Below are 24,257 nucleotides of genomic sequence, written 5' to 3' on the forward strand. Positions count from 1 at the left end.
TTGACGACTTCAAACGTCAGAAATCAAAACATTTTATACAGGTTTCAAATTCAAAACAATAACAAATTTAACATTTATTTTTTTATCTTAATGTTGTTACTTTACTCTTAAATATTATATTTGTTATAAGATAATAAGGCAACATGTAAAATATATTCTAAGGAAATCGTATGTAATAGTAACAGTAACTTAGTTTCCCGTTATTCGTAGCATACCACGTCAGTATTAAATCGCTCAAGTAAATCATAAGATGCGTAGATCTAAAGGATATCAAGATCTTGATGAAAATGTTGGTGATGGACGTCAACCGGCGCCTCCGATGCCGCCTCCTCAGGAAATCGAAATGGCATCGGTTTCCGTCGTTCCCGACGGTGAGTAATATTAAATTGTTTGTTCGTTCGTCTGATTCTATTATTTTATAAATTAAAGAAAAATATCTTCCTTACCTTTTGTTATTTCTGCGTCAACTGCACCAACTAATGACACCATTTGATCAGGGAAAGAGGCGATAAAATTATTATCTTTAAAGCATCTTTATTTTATTAAAATGTTAAAGTTTAAAAGAAATAAAAACCATAATTTGTATATCTCAATTAAAATAAGACTAACATATCCCTATTTATGCTTTCAGATACATTCACAGTCACTCAGGCGGTGAATGCCCTAGGGTTTGGTTGGTTTCAAGTGAAGCTGTCCTTGTATACGGGCCTCTGTTGGATGGCAGATTCTATGGAAATGACTATATTGAGTATTTTATCACCCGCCCTGCATTGCGAATGGAATATTAGCAAGTAGGTCAATTTTATTTGAAATGTAGTCGGAGGAAGCCTTACTGTGTATAACTATAATACATATATATTTATGATGCTTCTAGGTACCAACAAGCCCTTACAACCACAGTTGTTTTCATGGGAATGATGCTGAGTTCAACATTCTGGGGAAATATAAGTGATCGTTATGGCAGAAAAACAGTAAGATATATTTTTATAGATATATAGAATTTTATTAAAAAATGTTTTACAATATAAGTTTAACGTTTGAAGTAAAATTCTTTATTATATGTCTGCTATTTCCTCTTACAGGCGCTAAGTATGTGTGGCGTTCTGTTGTTTTATTATGGACTGTTAAGTGCAATAGCTCCAAATTTCCTATGGTTGTTATTTTTGAGGGGTCTAGTCGGTTTTGCTATAGGATGTGTACCACAATCGTAAGTACAGATACAAACATATATATTTATATGTATATATATATATATATATATACTAGTAAAATATTTAAATGAAATAATAGTAAATAAAACAATTAATTTTATTTCAGAGTGACTTTATACGCAGAATTTTTACCAACGAAACAGAGGGCAAAATGTGTTGTGCTTTTGGATGTAAGTGTTAACTACTCTGAAATTTTTTAAAGACATAATTAAGACATTTTGTGTTAAAATTGCGTAAGGTTTCTTTATTGTATGGACATTAGAAAGATAAATGAGTTGTAAGTTAATTATAATTGAATGACAATATTAAAAATCATATACATTTATGATACAATAGAAATAATTTTATATGTATGAACAAACAAATGAATTATTAAATGCAAAATTTTTCAATACCATTTCAGTGTTTCTGGGCCCTCGGAGCTTGTTTGGAAGTAGCTTTGGCACTGGTTGTGATGCCAACATTAGGTGTGCATTGGCTTCTGGCATTATCTACTGTACCGTTGCTTATATTTGCACTTATATGTCCGGTGAGTTATGTAAATATATGTACAAATTTTTTCTACTCCATAGATTTTATATCTATGATATAATATCAAATACACATAGATATATAGTTGTAGATTTTGATTAATATTTATAAATTTTTACAGTCTATCTTGGATAATCAAAGGTGAGATGATAAATATCTGAAGAATTAAACATTTTTCATTTCTTTTTTTTTAAGGTTTCTATGTATGTCCTACCAAAAAGTCTATATTACCTAATTGGTAATAATTTATTTTTTCTTACAGTGGCTTCCTGAATCTGCCAGATTCCATGTAGCCAGTGGTCAACCTGACAAAGCTTTAGCAACACTCGATCAGGTAATACTTTTTTTTTACTTTAATAATACAAAAAAATTGCACACTCCAATCAACCTAAATTAATTGTTATCACTTTAATATAAAAAAATAATCTCGTGCATATCTTTAGATGAAATTAATAAATCGCGTGATTTTATATAATCAATTTTAATTTTAAAGTCAGTGAGAAATAATTAATGGTTTTCACATTGTTGAAATAATGAGCTGTCATAGCAGAACACTTTTGTTTAATTATGGCTTTCATATGCTTGTAAACATATGCAGTTAGAATAAAATAATAATAATAATAATCCTATTATATATAATAAAGATTTTTTATAAATTCCACACAAGCATATGTAATTTCTTTTTATATTATGCTTTTAATTATTTTTCTTTTATTTTCTTTTCTTCTATTCTATTTTTTGTTTTCTGGCTTCTTTATCACTGTGGAACGTTATGAAGTTGCCATTGTTTTTTTTTTGTTGAACGAACTATGAATTATGATATAATTTTGAATGAGGGCAGAAAACACCAAGGAGTTAGTCGAATGAAATCATGGGTATTTTTAAGGCGCCAGTTATATTTTTATTTACACCTAGAAAAACACGAAAATTATATAAATAATAATACATTGCTGTAAGAAACCACTAAATTTTTAAGTTATAAGATTTAATGAATTTACACCCAAACCAGACACAAGAACTGTAGAGCAACCATAAAATACTCAATATTAATTGGTGGGAGTATATAAGGGACAGCATCATATAAGAGATAATTCGTTTTTGGAGAAAATAAGATACGAGAAATAAATCCCTCGTCCAAACCGCATAAACTCATGGTAATTCCATATTCAAATTTTAGCCAAATAAACTGCAGTACTAACATGGCCAGACCCTAGCAACTTATTAGGTGTTACAGAGCAGTCGGCTTTTATGTATAAGTCAAACCAAGGTTTAAGGAGAATGGGCGATTGAATAGATTTATAATCCCTTAACGACCTTTGATAGGGAACAATGAGAATATTTTGATTTATAAGGTGCATTGTAAACAACACTTTAAAGTTCATAGGGACAAACCTCAGTAAGTTTTGTGAGAAATTTACAAATGAATACCAGAGAGTGACCTGAAACCCAAAATAATATTACCTTCCTTGACAGAAATATAATATGTCCCGAATTTGAAATATGATAAAAATTTGGATTTAGCAGGAAATGGCTTATTTCTATTGCTCGTAGGAAATTTTGTAAGACAGATGAAAATACACTTTTTTATGTCATGGTGTTCAACAAGTTGCTGAAGAATAATCCTATATTTTTTTCATCCTAAACTCTCCTCTAATATTGCCATTTTTCGATCAATGATATGCGTCTTTATATATAGTAGTAAAATCAAGATAGATTGTACTAATGATTACATTGAAATTGTGATTTGAATTAATTAAGTTTCTCATAATAAGATCTAAGATTTTCGCGAGTTTTATTCATTTAAATGAAACTAGTATTATTCGGATTTACTACGCGGATTTTATTATTTAAAAAGTACATAATCCCGACGTTTCGGTTACTTTGCAGCAACCGTGATCACGGGCAGATGAGGTGTTCACGGTTGCTGCAAAGTAACCGAAACGTCGGGATTATGTAGTTTTTAAATAATAAAATCCGCGTAGTAAATCCGAATAATACTAGTTTCATTTAAATTATTAAGTTTCTATTCATACCTAAAACTAAATAGGTATTGGACAAGTAGGAATATTGGAGAAGAATGGGTTGGATGGAGGAGGTTATTGAATTTGCGAAAACTTTTGAGATAGATCGTAGAAACTTTTGTATTGTTTTTATATATAGTTTGTTTAATTGACTTAGTAACAGATACAGTTCAAACACAAACGTAAGTCATTCCTAACATATTTCACCGATGACGACATTTCAGTTGTAAAATAATATTTTGACATAATTTGTATAGCATTCTTATATAACACATAGGGACTTGTAAAAATGTTCTCGCCTTCCCATTTACTAATAAGTCTTTTTATATAAAGAATATTCAAAGTTTCATATTAAGGAAGTTTAAGTAACTATTTATATTTATATATAATAATTTAAGTAACTAAAACTTGGTAATGTTGGAGTGAAAACAGGAAGTTGTAGAAATTGATTTTGAAGGAATTTTTATTGTGTTTCTTCAAGACAAACTTTTTTAATATTACTTGTAAGTCACATTAATTGATTGCCTGCATGCGTTCAAGCGCCACGCATTCCGTCTCGCGCTGTATCTTTTGACCGCGCGTTAAACGTTTAACGCAACCTTGTTGCAAGTCGCGTAAGAGGTTTTACTTCAATAATACTTATGATCCACTCCACCTTGGAGTGAAGTCATATTTTTAAATGTATGTATGTGTTATTTCCTCACAGATAGCCCGGGATAACGGCCGTCCTATGTTGCTGGGTAGACTTGTCTGCGATGACTCCGTGGGTATCGGACAAAGAGGACGTCTTAAGCATCTTCTAATACCACAGCTTAGAAACACCAGTCTGCTACTTTGGGTTATTTGGTAATAAACACTTTTATGCTGGTAGTGCTTTTTGTCGAGATATGTTTGTATCTATACCTATTTATCAGATAATACAGCGCTTGTTAGTTAATGAAGGTACTTTCTTATTTATGTTACTTTAATTCAACCGTTGACAAACAACAAGCATGAGCAGTTCAAACCATATTCTGCAGTGGACACTTATTCTCTCCAATACTCTGTTTGGTATAATGACCACAGATGAGATCTGTTAGTTAAATTATTTCTGTTCTCAGGATGTCCTGTGCGTTCTGCTACTACGGTCTAGTGCTGATGACCACGGAACTGTTCGAGACTGATGCTGGCGAGGAACCCTGTGCCGCTGACTGCCGTCCGTTACAGACCACAGACTATATGGACCTATTGTGGACCACACTAGCAGAATTCCCCGGTTCGTGCCGATTTTAACATCACAAATAAGGATTTAAGGAAGGACAGCGTTACTAACGTTATGCGGTTTTATTTTTGTTGATATGTAGGTACAATTAAAACTGAACGAATGCATACGTAGTATGTGTGCTGTGTATATTTAAGCATATATATGTTTCGTATTCTTTGTAATTACATAAACACCAATTAAAACATTAACATTATTATACTTCATATTCTTGGTCTTTCATCATAACAATATAAGCATAAACTAGTACCTCTAGACATACCGCCTCCTGTGATTTTACTGTGGGAGATATTGTGTATATATATATTTTTTTATATTTAAAGAACAAACTCGCTCACGAACCAGCTCTTGGTGATTTCTTACATTTAATTTTTATTCAACGATATTTTTTTGTCTAAATTCTAATCGTTTAAATAGGAACAATAATTTGGGCAACGTTAGTTAATATAAAACTTATTTTAGTAAATTTTACTATTATTATATCCTGTGGTGGTGGCCTGGGGGTTAAAAGGTCCGCCTCCCTTACGTGAGGTTCGAAACCTGGAAAGTACCAATGTGATTTTTCCGAGTCATATGTACTTTCTAATAGTATTTAGACACCACTGGCTGGAACAGGCTACAGTAAGACTTGGGGTCTAAATAGCCCCAAAAAAGTGCTGGGGAAAAGGCAAGGGGGGGCCACTGCGGCTATCTTCCCATGAAAGTCATCATGTATACGGATCACTGATACGTGATGACCAAGGCCAGCCTGCAAAGACTCTTGCGACGATGATGATAATGATATCCATAAAGTTTTATTATATACAATATATTTTTTAATTCAATTAATCGATGAACATAACTCAGTCCTCCCTAGCTTTAGAGCTCCGGTGCTGATGCAAGTATGATATTTTAAATAAATCACAGCTCAAAAACATTTATGAATATATTTTTTTTACATTTTCAGGAATATTTGCCACAATATTTATAATCGAGAAGTTTGGACGCAAGAAGACGATGGCATCTCAATTCGTTATATTCGCCATGTGCGTCTGCGTATTAACATACAACGCGAAGTGAGTTCTATATAATACAACAATAAATTGTCTAATTTTTTTTTTTTACTGCCTTGACCTTTTTGGATTTGGCTTGTTGTTTTTTTTTTCTGCATCAAGTTTAATAACTTGTTGAAATAATTAGTGCCACAATAAAATGAGAATTAAAATACATTTATTTGTAATTTCAGCCGTACCTTCCTCACTTGCACATTGTTCCTGGCTCGCGGAATAATCGCTGGTTTGTTCCAAGCTGCCTACGTTTACACGCCGGAGGTAAAGTTCGCTATATTTAATTATAATACAGGTAATATTTATATTTTACTTGACATACTATATTTTTTATTATCAAAAAAAAAACAATTTCTAAAGCAATTGAAATAATCCCGCTCTACCATCATGGAAAAAAGTTCACAAAATGATTATAAGTCGTTTTTAAACCCATATATATATTCTGTGAACTTTTTCCATGATGGATGAGTGAGATTCACATCATTTCAACTGCTTTAAACCTTACATATACCTATATACACATATACCCATACGTATATATATATATATATATATATATATATATATATATATAATTTTTTTTATTAGGTATATCCAACAGCGTTGAGGTCAACGGCCGTAGGTGCTTGTAGTGGTGTTGCCAGACTAGGGGCCATGGTTACACCATATGTAGCACAGGTAAACAATTACAGTCCGTTATAATTAATTTAGTATCATTATGTAATATATTTTGGATGTGGAAGATACAATTTGAGCGTTTATTAAATATTGGCATAGTTTATTTTTATCGGTTTTAGCAAAAATTATGACATAAATAAACAATCATTTTTAAAATTCCGGGAGTTATGGAAAATTATTGTGAGATAACTTAAATATTTTTGTAGTTACTCTTAACCCTTACTACACCAGCCAACTATAATATTGTCTTAGTATTTCCCATTAAGAGGTATTTCTTGTTTTGTTTATACATTAGTTTATTTTATAAAAATCTAAGTTTTTTATCAAGAGCTTTAAACTAGTTCAGTTATGTAAATAATGATTTATCATTATAAAATGACGGAAATTTTTTCTATGTTTTTGTTCATCATGTTTTATTTATAAAAAATCGACAATTATATATATATATATATATATATATATACACATACTACTAATGCCCTGCCAGCCTTCGCTGTGAACAATAAAAGACAGCATACGTTTTATTTAAGTTTATTTTTGTTATACTTGTGGATATGAAACACTTTTTGTTTTCTCATTGTTTGTGTACATATATAGCTCTCTGGTTTTCCAACACGGGAACACGCAACATACAATTGTCCTTGTGAAAAGCAATCCACATCCAAATTTAGACCACACGTTTCTAGAGATTGAGCTTGAGCTTTGTTAATCGTGACTGCGGACGCCCATCGCATTGGGAATTGCAATTTTTGAAATGGTGTATCGGTCGGGATCATGGGAATTCGAAGAATGAGGACATCTTCACCTTTGAAAGGCTCCGTTAAAATCGTTGCTTCCACTATGTTGTTCATTAATTTCTTAACTGCCAGTCGTGTGCTGTTACAAAACTTTGTGACGGCACACGACTCGCACGCTCCTACAGGCGTGAGGTATATCGTGTCAAAATTTCAGCTGAATCAGTGCAAAACACTTTGACTTTTTCAAGGATACACAAACCAACTTAACATTTATATATACATAGATATTTTCCATTACTACTTAAGTTAACGAATAAAAGTCTTTCTCATACATATGACATTTTAGTACAAAATACATTATAATAGGCGTATATTTCAGGTACTGTTAAGGAACTCAGTGTTAATAGCCACCGCTGTATACTCTGTGGCTGCATTGTTAGCAGCTGCTGCCTGCCTCGCTCTGCCGATAGAGACTAAAGGCAGAGAAATGAAGGATACTGTCACTGTCACCGGCTGACAGACAGATGACATTTTGACATTAAACAGTATGTCGTGGTTGACAGATATCGGACATATTGACATTTGACACTAATTTATATTGTGGAGGGTAGATGTAAAGAGCACACAATTCTTTTACTTGACGTTAACATATATGTAAATTAAAAGAAGAATTATATTTAACATAAATTTAAAACGTTAAGATTTAAATTAAAAGCTTTAATGTATTGATGTAATACAGGTTTGATGAACATAATTTTCTTCCTATCGAGTTACTGCTTCCCGACTTGTATCTAACTAATTGTTATTTAATGAGCACAAAATATTAAAAATATATTGATATTAATAGTGTTGTATCATAAGCATTTTGTCGCAGTAAAAAATGTTGGCTTATTATGTTTTGCCCATTTATTATGTTAGTGTATAAAAAAAAACTCAAATACTTTACTAATTTATGTAACAGTGACCACTTATTATATGACTGTAATAAATTTTAATCTCGCTAGGAATAGCGTCCAAGAACCTGTAGATGTCTTCCAAATGATAATTATAATGCAAGTGTATTTTAAAGAAATTGTATCCCAGCATAGGACCTGATATCTTTTTTCTTACAATAATTTCTGATATGGGATTTAGAAATAGAATATTTTATTAAATCTTTTAAAATTCAAATATCCGAATATAAACAAAGGATGAATTTTATTAATATTGTATGTGAGAAAAGAAATGCAATAATTACATTTTAAAATGAAAAAATTACAATCATTTTATATCGTCCATAATTTTAAATTAGATATTTTTATTTATTTGCATTCGTACCTGACTTTAGGGTTGATCGATACCGTCCTTATAGGGCTATGACACTACAAACATAACATTTCACTAATTTTATACTTTCAGTGTGATATTTAATCCAAACTTACTTAAGCGTAGCTTTACATAATAATTTTATAACTTTAAATAAGCTGAATCTCAAGAACAGACGAACCAATTTTATGTTAAGTATTTAGAAGAAATTTTGTCTAATAAATGGATCATGGCGTGTTTTAATATTCGTATACTCAACTATTCATTGTTCTGCCGCCATCTGGTGATTTTATTTAATTTTTTTGTTTCTTACCTTACTTAAGTTTTTAAAGCCCCATCGGCCGTGTACTTAACTATTGTGATCTGCTCTTTTGAGTGTATACCGTAATATTATACACAACAAAAAATTTACAAATAAATCTCATGTAATTTTAAGCTCTACTGTTTAGAACAGTAATAATTCTTTTTAATTTTCATTGCATTTATTTAAAAAACATTTTTTTTCTATGGTTGTAATGGTAACCTCGTTATGTATAGATGTATTACAAACAATATTGACACCAAATATAATGTTATTTTTTAAGCATCTAATATGTTATAGCATACAAATAAAACTCACTGCTGCTATCAAGTTTTTCTTTTGACCCTTATATATTAAATCTACAATATTTGTAAAGGAAATCAATATAATCTATGAACGTAGTTGTTGGCGGGTTTAATTAAAACAAATTTTGTGTCACAATCTATAATGATTTATTAAGAGTTAACACATACTCGAAATATCAGAAGATAGTCACTCAAATAATCCACGTTCCTTTCAATACATTATACGAACACAAACAACACTAATTGTAAGATAAATTTAAATGCTAGTGCCTGAAAGCTCAAACAAAACATTGAATTTAATACTACACAAGTCAATCCCAAGCCTCTGGACCGTTGAGATAATAAATGTGAGATACATAACCAAGAAGCTTTCACCGAAACGATAAATCTAAATCACAATTAAAATTAAATTCACTGGAGGTGTCAATAATAAAAATTATCCTATGTATCTTATTACCTATAAAGTGAACTAAGTATGTGATCAGTCAAACAATGGCCTAAATTTCTATAAATCTTAATAGAATTTTAATTCTTATATGTCCTTTATTTATTTAATATTACAATAAATAGGAATACTGGCTAAGTTTCTCAACAAACAAAATCACTTCCACATTATATACAGACATATTTGTAGCCTCTATACTTACTCATTGTAAGGTACCTAGTAATTACCTTAACTTAACTAACCTCTCATTCTAAACTATATTTTTGAGTGTTTACTTTAAACGCTATCTTATATTTAAAAATATGACTTAACATTTTGTTACTAAACTTTTGTACAAGGTAATATTGGGGTAGCAAAGATAGTCGTTTATTGTAGATAAATCAGAGATACTAGTAAATATGATATAAAGTTATTGAACTTATTAACTGAAGACTCATGGTTTAGTAGAAGTTAAAAAAAATATGCCATGTAACCTATTTAATATTTTTGTTTAAATTCATTATTTAAACAATAATTTTCATACAATCAATTGAGATCACATAATAATGAATCAATATTGGCAAAAGTATTGTTTTATGCTAAATCCTTCCAATACTCAGTTCCTAATGCAAAGTTTAAAAACGGTGGGATACTATTACCATATAAATCACCCAATTGGCTATAACCGGTGTTATATAAAGCGTTTGTATATTATTTTTGTCTTTAATTTATAAATCACTTACACATTTCAATAATGATTTGTTGTATTAACATTACAATGTATTATTTTTACATGAATTACAATAAAAATTATATATTATATTGAAAATATAATAAGGTAAAGCTGCCATATAGTGTGATGATACTAAAAAAATTTCATACCTACCGATTAATACATTTATATTTAAAATCTAAAGCTGTGACTTATGTATATAAGGATATACATATTTACAAATAAAAGAGGTGATTTTTTTTGGGCCTCTAAATCCTCACAACGACACAATGAAAATGACCAGTTATTTTTCATGAGTATTATTACATAATCAAAATTTACAAAAGTTTTGTTTGAGAACTATTATTTAGTCATATTTTTATATTTAAGTATTGGTATCCTATTTGTTTAATATTTCACTCTATGTTTGAACAATTTGAACCTACATAACTAGATTTGAGGACCCATTTCTTAAACAAATAAAATCAACTCCCTTAATTTGTACTACCGGCTAGTCATTACAGTTAGTTTTAATCATCATCTAATTCTATAACAATAGGCTCTATATTTTCAGTAGCCTTAGTATATTCATCCTTGAGTTGCGTCAGTAATATACACTTTGGTATTTTAAGTTCTTCCGCTTCATCAACCAATACTCTCAGTTTTTGGAGTCGACCTATGTCTGGAGCGGTCGGTAGCAAAATATTTTTAGTTTCAGTCATCCATTTATCAAAACTGTTCACTCTGAAGTCGATAGTCTGCAGCATAATGTGTAATTCGTCCATATCATAGCGATAGAATAAGGTTTTCTTTTCCAATGCGCATGAACAAAAACTGTCAGTTGTTGCATGTTGCAAACAAGACATATGCTTGCATTCTGAACAAGATACAGATGATAGGAAGCAAGTTGTTTTGCAGACTTCGCATAATCTTTCATCATCTCCAAGCAACTCAAAGGCTGTCCTTCTGACATTCTTTAAACCATTTTTTGACAATAAAGCCCGTAAACGACCTTCCTCCGCAGTTGCATGCACTAACTCCTTTTGTGTTTCTAAAGCTGTCTCCAAATCTAACCTGTCACCTTCTAAAGCCATCTTGCAAATAAGTTCATCATGTGAGAACACACAGAATCTTTTCAGATATTTATAGTGCATTATACATTCACGGCCAATATGAAGCCAATCTGGAGGGGCAAAGTTAACCGCTTCAGCAAAGTTATAGCCCTGATTGAAACCAGCATGATATGCTCTTGGGAAGGTAACAACAAATTCTCCAGCATTTTGATCAGTTCTATAGATGGGGACACCGGCTGCCATTAATATGTTAGGATTCATTATTGTTACTAACTGATGCAATAGGTCGGGTTGAGATTTGAAAAGATCTGGAGCAGCTGCCTTCATAGCATTTTCAAGAAGTTCAGCTCCACTTCCTGGAACACCATACCAAGTCTTGGCTTCACCCCAATGTAGATAGTTAATTGAATAGCTCCAATGATCTTCATTATGCCAACAAAATGCTGAAAAGCACATTCCAACATACATCCAAGGAACAGTCATGCCAGATATATCTGCATTTATGAACCTTAAAACTGAACCTTCCAATACTGGCAAATTGTTTAAATTCCAGCCTGAATCAACATATTCCTGATCGCCAGGGTATAAATTCAAAGAAGACTTTGTTGGAAAGCCTGATCCATGATCCATTGAATGCAAATCTGCTCCATACTCTACAGTAACATCCTCTTCTACAGAAGATATAATTCTCCAGAACTCTTTCTCAGCCACATTAGTTGGAACAAGATGTCCCGACATACCAAAGTAGTCAGATTTGAATTTATCTGCCATTTCTCCAAATTGTTGTAAGGTGTATTCTCTCTCAGCTTGTGCAAAACCAAAAGCTTCAGCCGGCTTATGTACTTCTTCAGCAATGCAACATGGACAACGCCAGTCACCATCTGGAACCACATTGAGTGGTGGCTTCAGACAGAATGTGTGATATGTATCCGAGCAGCCATTGCATATGAGAAGCAAATCATCCCTATGGTCTTTCTGACAAATAGCACAGATATAAATGGCCAATGGATCCAAATCATACCTAGGTCTCTTTCGTGACTTTGTTATATCAAATTCTTCATCATTAAGACCTGGCATTTTTGGGCCAGGTCCATAACAAGCCAATCTCCTGAGTTCTCTGTTGCGTTTTATCTTTTCAAAGTCTATTTTTGATTTTGTACAACCTGGTTCTATTTTAATATCTGAGCCAGTCTTTGTCTTCTTAATACTTGTGTGAGGTTGTTCATCATCAATGTTGTTATGTATTTTAGTTATAGATTCTATACAAATTTCTTTAAACATCTCTTTTCCATTTTCACTCTCTTCTTTAACTTCTACTTTACAATCAGACTTTTTGACTGTTTTTAAAATATCAGCTTTACTTTTTTCAAATATTTCGTAAGGAAGAAGAATCTTTTCATAGTTACTTTTGAGAAAATTCATTGTGATTGTGCTTTGACTATAACCCATTGTGTTAGCAATCTTACGCCATTTTTTTGGGCTGTTACAATTTTCAAAGCCTCCTTCTTCATCAACCCAGAATTTTAAGCAATAAAGATCCAGAGTTTTATTTTCAATCATAGGAATTTTAAGTGGCGATCCTTGTAGTTCCCAAAATTTTAATATTTTTTCAAGAAACAAAAGCTTAAGACGAGTAATGGCTTCCAATTCATTAACTTTTTGAATCCGTGGAACGAATTTTAATTTATCGACATCTAATGAAAACGGAGGCTGCCATCGAGCAGGGGGTTTTATTTTACAAATTCCCGTTTTCTCAGCCACAGGACGAATTTTAGCAATGTATCCTAAAGGATCCATAAATTCCTCAGGCGTAGGCTCAAATACGGGTGCCTCGGGTGGCGGAGTGAAAGTAAATTCAGCACTTTTTTGCATAGCATTCTTTTGAATATTTTTGCTATCCATTTTGTACGCACTACATTAACAGCCACAACAGTAAATAAAACTTGCAATCATGAATCCACGGTGAAAAAGTTACTAATGCCTACGTGACTTTTCGCCATGTGTAAATGGCTCCTAATATTAAAAAGATTGGGGAACTAAACATTGGATTAACGAATTAAAGCCCAATGGTAGTATAGAAAATACCATTTTTATCCTATTTTATATTCAACGGAGCACGTTATACCTAATAATAATGAATGTTTTCGACAGTTATATGTTACACCAGCTTCACTAGAAAAACGCAAAATCAACGTTTTAGTCACCACGGTACAAAACAGGCAATAATACGATTGCAACTAATGTCAGACCATCCGACATCACTAGATTCGACGGTCGACACTGGACAGTCGACACTTGACATCCTAGTATACACTATAATGGTGCCCTTAGACGATCAATATTGAAATAATTGACAAGTTCATTTAAAACCGTATTTTTGTTTAAAAATAATATCTTTGATTGTTTTTAAAGTTCGTGATAGATTGAGTTTGTAGTTGTAATCCATTCACATAAATAATTAAAACATTAATAATTGTTTTATTACATTTAAACAACTTTAAACAATGGTATTTTTTAAGTCAAATGGTATAAAACGAGTATATTGAAGGTGTCAAACCGACTTAAATAATAATTTAATAGATGCACACATTCGTTATGTTTCTTTCGAGCAAGCCATTTGCATGCTTATTTCTATAGTGTTATAACTTATTTTAAAATGATAAATAGAAATGCGACATGTTAATGTAGGTGTAATGCTCGCTGTATCTACGCATGTCGTACGGTGATTTCATTGGTTGTTTTCGTTTAAATAGATATTTAAGTTGATAACATATTTAAGTTGGTAGTACTAATCAATTAAAAGACTAAAAGAACGGAAACATTTAATATTTCATGCGAAGAATATTACGGCTTTTCAGATAATTAACTTACAATTTTGAGTATAAATAATATTCAGTTACTTTATTAAAACATTAGATCTTTTTATTTTATGCAAGTCGATAAAAATAATCGTTCCCATTTAAATATCTTATTCATGCTCAGTTTTTCTTAATTCAGTTAATTTTATTAAAATAGCGCAAGAGTTAAAAACCCAATTATACTAAGGCATGATAAAAAATTACATATAAGCAATAAAAAATTTAATAATCGGTTTTTCTAGTCTAATTCTTTAAGAACAACCTTTTTTACTGAAATATTTATATTAAAATAGCACTTGAGACAATTTTTTTTTGTCATTAAAAAAGACAATTTTATTTTTCCTATTTAAAACATTATATATAAACTTTTATCATTATTATTTTCTAATGATGATAAAAAAGTCTGTTATGATTACTATAATCAAAAAGAAGTCATGAAGAAAACAAAATATTTGGCACTTTAAATTCTAAATAATGATTTATCATAATCGACTTACGTGATTTAATTTCAAATTAATTTATATATTGAAATCATAAATATACTTTTTATAAAACACTATCCTATTTCAAAATATAAAAAATTGAAAACCATTTTTTTAAGTTTGATGAATACAAATAAATCCTACAATACAAAGTGTAACTTGGCTGAGAGATTGCTATTTGCTCTATTGTCGATTGACATTTATCTATGATAATAATGTCATAATTTTAAATAAAATTAATTTGTAACCAAGTAAGAAAAATATCTTTTCTGATATAAAGAATTTGTGTTTATTATTTCTAATAAGTGACATTCTATTTTTAGGTCATAAAAAATGAACTCTATACGTTGCCTTTGGCGCTTAAACAACATACAACTCCAGCAAATTAGGTTAGGTCATAGAATCAGAGGAAAAGCACCAATATACTGTAGAACTATTAAAGAAAGAATAGATGAGCTCAATTATAAGGATGAGTTATATACGACGAGAATTGATATCGGATTTCCGTCTGAAAAGTAAGTATTAAAAACATATTCACTCTCAAGTGAAGAAAATCAATAATAAAAATATTTGCACTGCTTTTTCAAGACCATGTAAATTATAAAAAATAATAATATTACTAATTGGTGTGAACTAAAAATACTTCATTAACATTCTTCTATAATTCAGGAAAAATTCATTGTCAGCCCGTGAAGATCGTATTGCTAAAGTTCAGAAAGCTAAAAGTGATAAAAACTTAGAACAACTAGCAAGAAATTTACAGTTGGAAATTAATATGGAGCAATCACGAAAGGACTGGCTGCAGTCCTTGGGGCCCTTGCATAAGAAACAGATAGCAGACCACTATGCAATATTTGAACATTTATATGGAGAGGGTTTCTTTGTACCACATTTAAATTTAGAAGTGTTTTATGACCTAGGAGATGGCAATTGTTTACCTGTATATTATGGTAATGTGGTAAAACCTGCCGAGGCTTCACAAAGTCCTATAGTTAGCTACGAATCTGATGGCAATTCACTATGGACTCTTGTTTTGACAAATCTTGATGGGCATTTGAAAGATAATGAAAAGGAGTATGTTCATTGGATGGTTTCAAATATTCCTGGTAACTGTATAGAGAAAGGAGACGTCATTTTTGATTATTTACGTCCCTTTCCTGTAAAAGGTACTGGTTACCATAGATATGTTTTTGTACTATACAAGCAAGATGTGCAAATGAAATATGATTTGCCAAAAGGTCAGTAACATGATTTAGTCTATATTTTGAGCAAATGTGTTTAAATAAATTGTGTTTTCTTGTGTACTAAGTGCTAGGATTACTTATTGTCCTTATAGCTTTGTCTTCCCAACTGTTGCAACTAAATCAAACATCATAAATATATTTAATCTGTTACTCTGTCTGTATATAAATTATTACTGGAGTGTAAGGTCCTGTATAAATTGATTATACATTTTCAACTGCAGTGAATATTGTTATAGAATATAGGTTTTATGAAAAAAATAATATTTGTATCATTTTATAACTAGGATTTGAGAAAACTATAGTTTTACTGTCTTTTCACATGTTCAACAGTTTCATCAGCATCCTTGGAAGACAGAACATTTCAAACAAGAGAATGGTATAAGAAATATCAAGACAACATAACACCAATTGGTCTTGCATTCTTTCAAAGCGATTGGGACAAAACAGTAAAAGATTTCTTCCACACAACCTTAAATATGAAAGAACCAGGTATTTATTTCATGCCAAAATTTCCTAAGCATGTTATTATAATAACTAACTTGTATTTTAACACAAAAAATTTCATTTCAGTGTACGAGTATGATTTCCCCGATCCATACATACGTCCACAAGAATGGTTCCCTCGACGAAAACCATTTAATATATACATGGACAAATACAGGGATCCAAAGCAAATAAATAAAGAATATTTGTTACGTAAACTTAAAAACGAGCATCCGTTCAGAAGCCCAGCACCTCCACTCCAATTCCCAAATGCTCATCCCTTCCCAAAAACGATGCCATCATGGTTGAAACTACACGAACAGAAGATAAGACTCAAATGGGGAAGAATAAACGATGTTTGAATTAATAATTTATATAGAATTAAATTAGATTCGAATTAGCCTGTATACTTTTATTTGACACGAATCATGAATACGATTTTATTTGGCGAACAGAATTTACTTCCCTATTCTATGGAATGAGTTCACTTTTGAGGTATTAAAACAAAGTGAAATTATTTATATTTTATTACTAGCATTTAACAGCACACCAAGCTTGTGTTACGAGTAATATAAAAACAATAGCTATTAGAACATTGTTTGATTACGTATTTTGTATCCTATCCCGGAACAGTCTGACAAAATACTAATATTAATAAAATAAATGCCAGTTCCAGATCACTTTAAAGGGAACTCCAGACTTTGGATTTAATAATTATGATAAATTGCTACCAAAATGCTATCGATCATCATGAAAATGACTTTAATTTTAAGGCAGAGGTGGGCGGAAGTATTGCAGACTACGACATGATTTGGAAGCTTTTTATGAACAGCAATTTGAATTTTTAATAATGAAACTAATCTGCATTTTATAATTTTTGCGACACAATATCTCAAATTTTAATGTGTATGAAGATATTCTAAATAGTTATTAATAGTATGGTATGTGAATAGATTTTAATCCAGGCCTACATCGTCATCGGGCGTCTTGGTTGCTGGCTTCGGTTTTGTATCTGCCTGTGGTTCTGAAATAAAAATATAACATTACTTATAAAGAAACTAACCAATTTATATTAAAAATAAAACTAATGTTCTCAGATTTACTACGCGTTTTCTATTATTTTAAACTACATACTTCCGACGTTTCGGTTACTTTGCAGCAACCGTGATCACGGACAGACGAGATGTAAAAAAGTAAATAAATTTAGTTTACTAAAGGATTTCTAGATTTAGCTCTCTCATTGATTCATGCTCGGAATATTCTAGCCAAATATAACTAAGAAACTATCATAAATGATGTCATGTTTTTTTTTTGTTGTTGCATCATTTATTAATAAAAACTTTTGTTAAGGGAAGTTAACACTACGACACTGTATATTGTACACTTAGTGTATACATCGAGTGTCTCAAATTGCAACGTTTATGGCGACACTGTGTTGTATGACGCTAAATGTTGCATCAGCCACTGTATGGACACGTTTTTATATTTTCAGTATTGTCAAAGTGACGACATCATTTTTGTACTCGGGTTACCAGATTAATTGGGATGTTTATACAGTGATTCTCAAAGTTAAGCAGATAAAAAAAGTTAAAACAAGTTGCCCCTACAGTATTAGTGATATAAAATTTCTGGTATCTTCAAAAAAATATTTCAGTTGAAAAGTTTTCATTGCTTTATAATACTTTATATGTGTAAGTCATTCCACAACTCACTCTCAACTTTTTTTAGTTCACTCTTTTAGCCAAACATTCTCTTTGTATATTATTTTTTGTAGCACAGTAATAATAATAAAGGCTGCAAGAGTGACCAATCACCACTGACCCATCTCTCTATGACAGCTCAGACACTATTTCAGTATACTCACAACCACACACTTCTAACACAAAAATACTACACAAGTGTATAGAGTACATACATTGATGTCTGATATTTATGACAGATTTTATCTTAGTCTCCAATATCATTATACTTACCCGGAGCAGCACCAGATTCACACTTGTATTTCCTTGCAAACAGTTCCAACGCAGCAGCAATTTTAGGATTGTTCTGATACTTCAAAAAGTTGATTGGATTCGATGAAATGTCTTGCAGAGCCATTAATATCTCAAGATCCTGAAAGATATTTGTTGTATTAATGCATGATTATTAAATAAATTTATTAGAGCTTCAAAGAAAAAATATTAAAATTAAAAATTATATATATATATATATATATTGCGTAGTCTGTAAACTGAAAAAAAAAACCTGTAAATTGCATTTAGTTAATGTTGTTGTATATTAATATACCTGAGAGGCAGCCAACAATTCCGGATCCTTTAGAAGCTGTTCAAGATCTATTTTACCCATGAACTTAGGAAGTCCTTGTGTAAACGCTTGTTCCTCAGCAGCTTCAGCGTTTGCTTTTTGCGCTTTGCGAGCTCGGTTTAATTTCTCGCGACGCTTCAATTAAAATATTGAGAACACGTTTAATTTTTATATCATACATTACAAGTCATCTTTGAAGCTGTGTGAATGTTTCCTTATTGTAGGCAAGAACTACGAAACAATTTTGAATATATCTTTATGTCACTGATTTTCGGCATAGTAGACGAAACTTAGTGATATAGTTATATAATAAATAAAAAAAAAAACAGCAAAATAGCTTATAAGCTTTGTATAACTTCATTATAACGAACAAGTCAAATAAAGAGCTAACGCTGATTTATGTTGTTGTAAAAGCTCATTTAAATTATATAATATATGAATGTTGAATATTGAGAGAAGAAATTTAAACAATTTCGTTATCAAAATTCACTGGGACATATTAATCTAAATATACAAACTCTTTCATCAAAACCTTATTTTAATGAAATGAATAAAAAAAAAATACCTCCTTTTCTTCCTTATGACGTTGCACATTAATATTATGCTGACGTATTTTATCAGCGTTTGGCTTAACCTCATTCAGCCATTCGTTTGTTTGGTCGTCGTAATCAATTTTGAGTGACTCGCACAGGTCATGAGCGGCCTCCTCGAACTTTCCAAGCAGCCTTAAGATATAAATATATATTATATAAAAATACAAGTTCTCAGCTTTTTTTCAAAATACTTATTACGCGTTTGCATCGTCTCTTAAAGTTCGCCATTCAAAAATTTTATCTGTGATAGTATTAAAGTAGATACTTAAAAAAACTGCAGACTATTTGTTTTTAGTTGGAAACAAACTCGTGTTACAGCATACAATAGTTCAACTAATAAATAATTTTAAATCACAGTTATTTTGACAGCTGACATGTTTATTTTACTGTAAAGCATAAAATTATTTTACTGATGTTTAATTGTGAAATTCTAATAAGTACTTTGTATTGTTAGTGTTTATAAAAAAATACGTATTTTGATTCACTGTCTATTTTTAGGTATTTATATCTTAAGTAAAGCTTTAAGGTAGATTAAAGTGAAAATCTCTCAAGCAAGGTAGTGCTACATGATTCTTATATTTCTATGATTGTTTGAAGCTAAAATAAAGATAATTAAAAAAAAAAACAGAGACACGGATGATCAATTAAAATGAAAAATATTAAAAGATTTTTTTTAAGCCCATGTTTCATTGTCTTCTTATATTATTAAGAATATTTTTAATTCATAGACGACACGTTTGCTATTTTCCATCGTGTAAATAGATGAAACACTATTAAATATAATATTACATAAAAGTCCTTACAGTTTTTTTATATGAATGTTATCTTCAAACCCACCAACATTTTATTACATTTTAAAAATAACTATACTTCTACTGTTTGCTTATTATTAAATATTTTGAAACATCTCTTATGTAAACAAGTTCCATTTTCAAAATAATAAAATAAAAAAATATATATTAAAAAAAAAAGAAGACATCAGAATATACGCAATAAAAATTTGTAAGTCATAAATTATTATCAATATACTAAATATATTTTTAATATGTAATCAACAAATTAATGTGACCGAGTACCTGTAAGCGCGGCCACGGAATTTGTATCCAGCTACGCTATCACAGTTCAGTTCTAGGGCTCGTGAGCAATCCTTGATACAGGCATGCAACCTGTTCTGCTTGAGGAAGACCTGCGAGGTATAATTATAATAACAGTTAAGTTCACACACACACATATATATGTGTGTGTGTTTGTGTGTGTAAGAATAATAAATCAAAGAAATAAAAAGCAGACATTCCTAAGCTTTTTTGTATAAAGATATAAAATAAAAATGCCCCAATATTGTTTATTTAACAATTTTTTTTTATAAATCATGAGTAATATATAATATACAATCTAAACACACTTAATTTCATTGTGAGTTATCTTTTCAAATAATCAGCTATTATTTCTGCCATAGTAAATAATTATAAAAGAACGTCTTCATTATCTTTAACATGCTTATGTTATATAGCATTTCAAATGACATTTTTTTTTACCTTTTAATAATTAAAAAAAAAGAATGTAATATTACTTTAAATATTAACAGAAGTTAAAAAAACACAATTATGAAACATAATTTAACAGTTAATGAAGTAATCCTAATATGATTAATTAAATACTTACGCAAACTTGAAAAAAAATTTTAGTACATAATTATTACAGTCATATATTGTATTAACTAACCTGACCCCTTTTGGCGAAGAGAAGTGCACTTTGAGGGTTAAGTTTAATCGCCTCAGTGTATATCTGAATAGCTTCATCATATTTCTGTTCTGAGAAAGCACGCATGGCTTCTGACCTCTTTTCATCAGACAGATCCCGATCCTCATCAGACACTTCCTTTGTATCATCACCCATTTCCTGATCAGCCGGAGTTGTGTCGGTTATTACTCCTGGAAAAACAGGTCAACATTATTAAAACTTAACAGAAATAAGTTATTTGGTTGAGAACACTTCTTGAATTACTACAGTACACAGTACAAACGCTAGAAATAAAGATTTCATTTTCTAATTTTGTACTATGACATAACCAAGAAAGTTAACAATATTATTGTCTTCAAGTTATTATATACATATGGACTAAAGTATATATTTATTTATAGCGAGCATACAGATTATATAACAATAAATTATTTCGAATTTTAAAAACAAATGGGCAGAATGGTATCCACAGTTATTTTAACTTGGGAGTTTGTAATTAGAAATATTAAGAGCAAAATTATATATACTAGGAAAAAAATTACAAATGTAACCAGGACATTAACATTGCAGATTATCAAATATTAAACATTTTAGGAAAACTTTCATCTGTGAAGTGAACAAACCAAAAATATAAACAATACTAATATAAACTACACCAGAATCATATTTTACATTATATTATTTTAAATATGTTGGATCTTAATGAAATCTTAGACTATGGCGTGTATTCATTTAAATAACACTAATATTTTGGGATAATACTACTCGTTTTTATTATTTTGAACTACATACTCATGATGAGAATAAATGCCCATCACGTCTGTCCGTTACCATGGTGGCTGCAAAGTAACCAAAACATCAGTTCAAAACAATAAAAAACGAGTAGTAATCCGAAAATATTAGTTTTATTTATGTCTTGAACCTAAAAGCAAAGATAATATAATCATATGTTTACAAAAATATCTCAAGTTGACAGTATGTGGACGATAACATCTCATACTGTTTTTAAAACATTTTATTATTGGAAGCAACAAAACAAACAACATTATGAGACAGTGGAAATAATTTAAAAAACAAAATAAAAAACATTTATATTTTTTATTTATAAATCCTATCATTAATCAAATTGATTGTAGTATTCGCATGGATTCGGCTGTATAAGTAAAGTCTATTAAATTAAAAAAAAAATATACGAGTGAAGCATATAATAGTAAATAGAGTCATATGCCCAAGAAGCCTTACACCATGTTGAATATCACACTGCTGGACCAATTAAGCCAATATTACCTAAATATATCTGATAACTACTGCAATGTAACTGGCAGTCAGATGAAATAAACTATTAAAAAATGATAACAATTTAAGCATTATTCAACATTGCTTTAAAGTTTAAAAGATAAGTGGTTGATCCATTTAAAGTTACAATGCCATAGATTTATTACATTTTTCATTTTGTTTCAGGTGTTAAATTCTAGGAACATTTTGTATGTAATTTGACAATGGAATTTTATGGTAATTGGTAAGGGTAAGGTAAGTTTAGTTGTGATTATTGATTACTTACCTTCCATATCAAGTTCTACATCAGATTCAATATCCTCCTCCTCTTCTTCTGCGGGAACTTCCTCTTCAACTTTAGCACCAGCATTACTAGAATATCAATATACATACTCTTAAAATGATTAATCCAATTTAGATATAATTGCTCCATATTTACATTTATACTCTGAGACAAAGCACAGGATAGTTTTTTATTGGCATAAGGCCGTTTTTAGTAACAAGTAAGTTAATTCAACAAGAAATATAGAACTGTTCCAGTAAAATAAAAAATAAAAATTAAAACTTTTAATTCCTTAAGCTTAAAGGATATTATACCTAAAAGGGAAGAAATTGTATTACTTTAAATAATTTTAATGAATAAATAATTTAATACTGACATGTTCTTGTAGGTTTCAGCACCTATATTTTGTGCAATAAAATTGTTTTCAGATTATGACAAAAAATAGATAAATATTCTATGAAAAATCTCAATAGAATACTATTTGTTGTAATGTTTAACAGATGTAATCTAGAAAACATTAAGGCGAGTAATAACCGAAGTAAAATTACTTCTTGTTTAATTATAAATAGAATAACATGAAATAAATTGAATTTTCAAGCGGCTGATAATTGATATTGGAAATTAATTTATTATAATATATACATACCTATCGCCGGAAGCGGTAAAATTTTTGGTATTATAAGTAGCGGTGGGGAGTGTAACGCCGAGTGAAACCAAATAATCTTTGAAGAAAGATAATTTAGGATGATGCAGTATCATAGGTTGATTCTTGCAAAGCTCTACGAAGGCCTTTAGTTGAGTTAACTGCTCTTCATTAAATGGGCAATTCATTTTTACTCTTGTTTTTGGCTGTTAAATAAAAAGTTTATTAGAATAAAATTTAAAAGCATCCGGCAAACTAGTAAGAACTAGATATATACAATTTTTTTTAGAAAATACATTTAAATAGAGACTTACCCTTAACAACAGGAATAACAATTGACTTCAAGATTAGTCTAGAAAAACGCTTATATTCGACAGGGGTAATAAAAATGTCAACTAATATAGCAAATAATGCAATTGCACTGGCAACTGTCATTTGACTTCTGACAGTTGTAGTCTTTTAAAATAGATATTGAAAACTATGAAAAAAGGCAAATTCTAAAATAAATTAAAAAAATAAATTAAAACAATATAAGCAGAGATATTAGATTTTCATAAGTGATATTGAATTAATGATATGATAGAGTTTACACTCAAACCGGAAAACCTGACATTGCTATTGCTTTAAAATAATTGGATGTCGATGCTAATCGACATTAAGTAATTTATTGATATAAGATACTGTATGGTCAGAGTCATAAAGTAATTTAATAGCTCTTCCTGTTGGATTTATCTAAGAATATCATAA

The 24,257-nt window shown here is 30.3% G+C and overlaps 4 protein-coding genes across 4 annotated transcripts; 2 read left to right on the forward strand and 2 right to left on the reverse strand.

Annotated features, from left to right (window-relative positions):
* Positions 1–6: 6 nt before the first annotated feature.
* Positions 7–9,421, forward strand: LOC116768685 (synaptic vesicle 2-related protein). Its single transcript, XM_061524105.1, has 13 exons — positions 7–371; positions 632–791; positions 875–971; positions 1,083–1,207; positions 1,318–1,381; positions 1,615–1,740; positions 2,005–2,076; positions 4,470–4,609; positions 4,864–5,018; positions 5,971–6,079; positions 6,250–6,334; positions 6,659–6,748; positions 7,865–9,421. Exons 1-13 carry the CDS (start codon positions 251–253, stop codon positions 8,000–8,002), a joined length of 1,482 nt encoding a protein of 493 aa, XP_061380089.1. The 5' UTR covers positions 7–250; the 3' UTR covers positions 8,003–9,421.
* A 98-nt stretch (positions 9,422–9,519) lies between these two features.
* LOC116768406 (lysine-specific demethylase 5-like) lies at positions 9,520–13,955 on the reverse strand. The gene has a single exon (XM_032659117.2). It carries the CDS (start codon positions 13,505–13,507, stop codon positions 11,063–11,065), a length of 2,445 nt encoding a protein of 814 aa, XP_032515008.1. The 5' UTR covers positions 13,508–13,955; the 3' UTR covers positions 9,520–11,062.
* Positions 13,956–15,072: 1,117 nt separating this feature from the next.
* LOC116768398 (large ribosomal subunit protein mL38) lies at positions 15,073–17,073 on the forward strand. The gene is made up of 5 exons (XM_032659109.2): positions 15,073–15,196; positions 15,269–15,460; positions 15,615–16,183; positions 16,520–16,678; positions 16,760–17,073. The coding sequence occupies exons 2-5, from the start codon at positions 15,279–15,281 to the stop codon at positions 17,032–17,034; spliced, it is 1,185 nt and encodes a 394-aa protein (XP_032515000.2). The 5' UTR covers positions 15,073–15,196; positions 15,269–15,278; the 3' UTR covers positions 17,035–17,073.
* Positions 17,074–17,184: 111 nt separating this feature from the next.
* Positions 17,185–23,963, reverse strand: LOC116768399 (putative protein FAM10A4). Its single transcript, XM_032659110.2, has 9 exons — positions 23,825–23,963; positions 23,514–23,716; positions 22,871–22,956; positions 21,292–21,500; positions 20,646–20,755; positions 19,542–19,701; positions 18,959–19,111; positions 18,646–18,784; positions 17,185–17,696 (listed from the first exon to the last, which is right to left on the reverse strand). The coding sequence occupies exons 2-9, from the start codon at positions 23,696–23,698 to the stop codon at positions 17,629–17,631; spliced, it is 1,110 nt and encodes a 369-aa protein (XP_032515001.1). The 5' UTR covers positions 23,699–23,716; positions 23,825–23,963; the 3' UTR covers positions 17,185–17,628.
* Positions 23,964–24,257: the final 294 nt, after the last annotated feature.

This window comes from Danaus plexippus, chromosome 4 (genome assembly GCF_018135715.1).
Source record: "Danaus plexippus chromosome 4, MEX_DaPlex, whole genome shotgun sequence".
NCBI classification, from domain to species: domain Eukaryota; kingdom Metazoa; phylum Arthropoda; class Insecta; order Lepidoptera; family Nymphalidae; genus Danaus; species Danaus plexippus.

Bases quoted from the DNA above. Each gene is read 5' to 3' on its own strand.
- LOC116768406 (XM_032659117.2), bottom strand. From the start codon at position 13,507: ATGGATAGCAAAAATATTCAAAAGAATGCTATGCAAAAAAGTGCTGAA.
- LOC116768399 (XM_032659110.2), bottom strand. From the start codon at position 23,698: ATGAATTGCCCATTTAATGAAGAGCAGTTAACTCAACTAAAGGCCTTC. The intron at 21,501-22,870 runs GTAAGTAATCAA...CTGTTTTTCCAG, and splicing joins TGTAGAACTTGATATGGAAG to GAGTAATAACCGACACAACT. The intron at 20,756-21,291 runs GTTAGTTAATAC...TATACCTCGCAG, and splicing joins TCTTCGCCAAAAGGGGTCAG to GTCTTCCTCAAGCAGAACAG.
- LOC116768685 (XM_061524105.1), top strand. From the start codon at position 251: ATGCGTAGATCTAAAGGATATCAAGATCTTGATGAAAATGTTGGTGAT. The intron at 372-631 runs GTGAGTAATATT...TTATGCTTTCAG, and splicing joins GGTTTCCGTCGTTCCCGACG to ATACATTCACAGTCACTCAG. The intron at 972-1,082 runs GTAAGATATATT...TTCCTCTTACAG, and splicing joins ATCGTTATGGCAGAAAAACA to GCGCTAAGTATGTGTGGCGT.
- LOC116768398 (XM_032659109.2), top strand. From the start codon at position 15,279: ATGAACTCTATACGTTGCCTTTGGCGCTTAAACAACATACAACTCCAG. The intron at 15,461-15,614 runs GTAAGTATTAAA...TCTATAATTCAG, and splicing joins ATCGGATTTCCGTCTGAAAA to GAAAAATTCATTGTCAGCCC. The intron at 16,679-16,759 runs GTATTTATTTCA...ATTTCATTTCAG, and splicing joins CTTAAATATGAAAGAACCAG to TGTACGAGTATGATTTCCCC.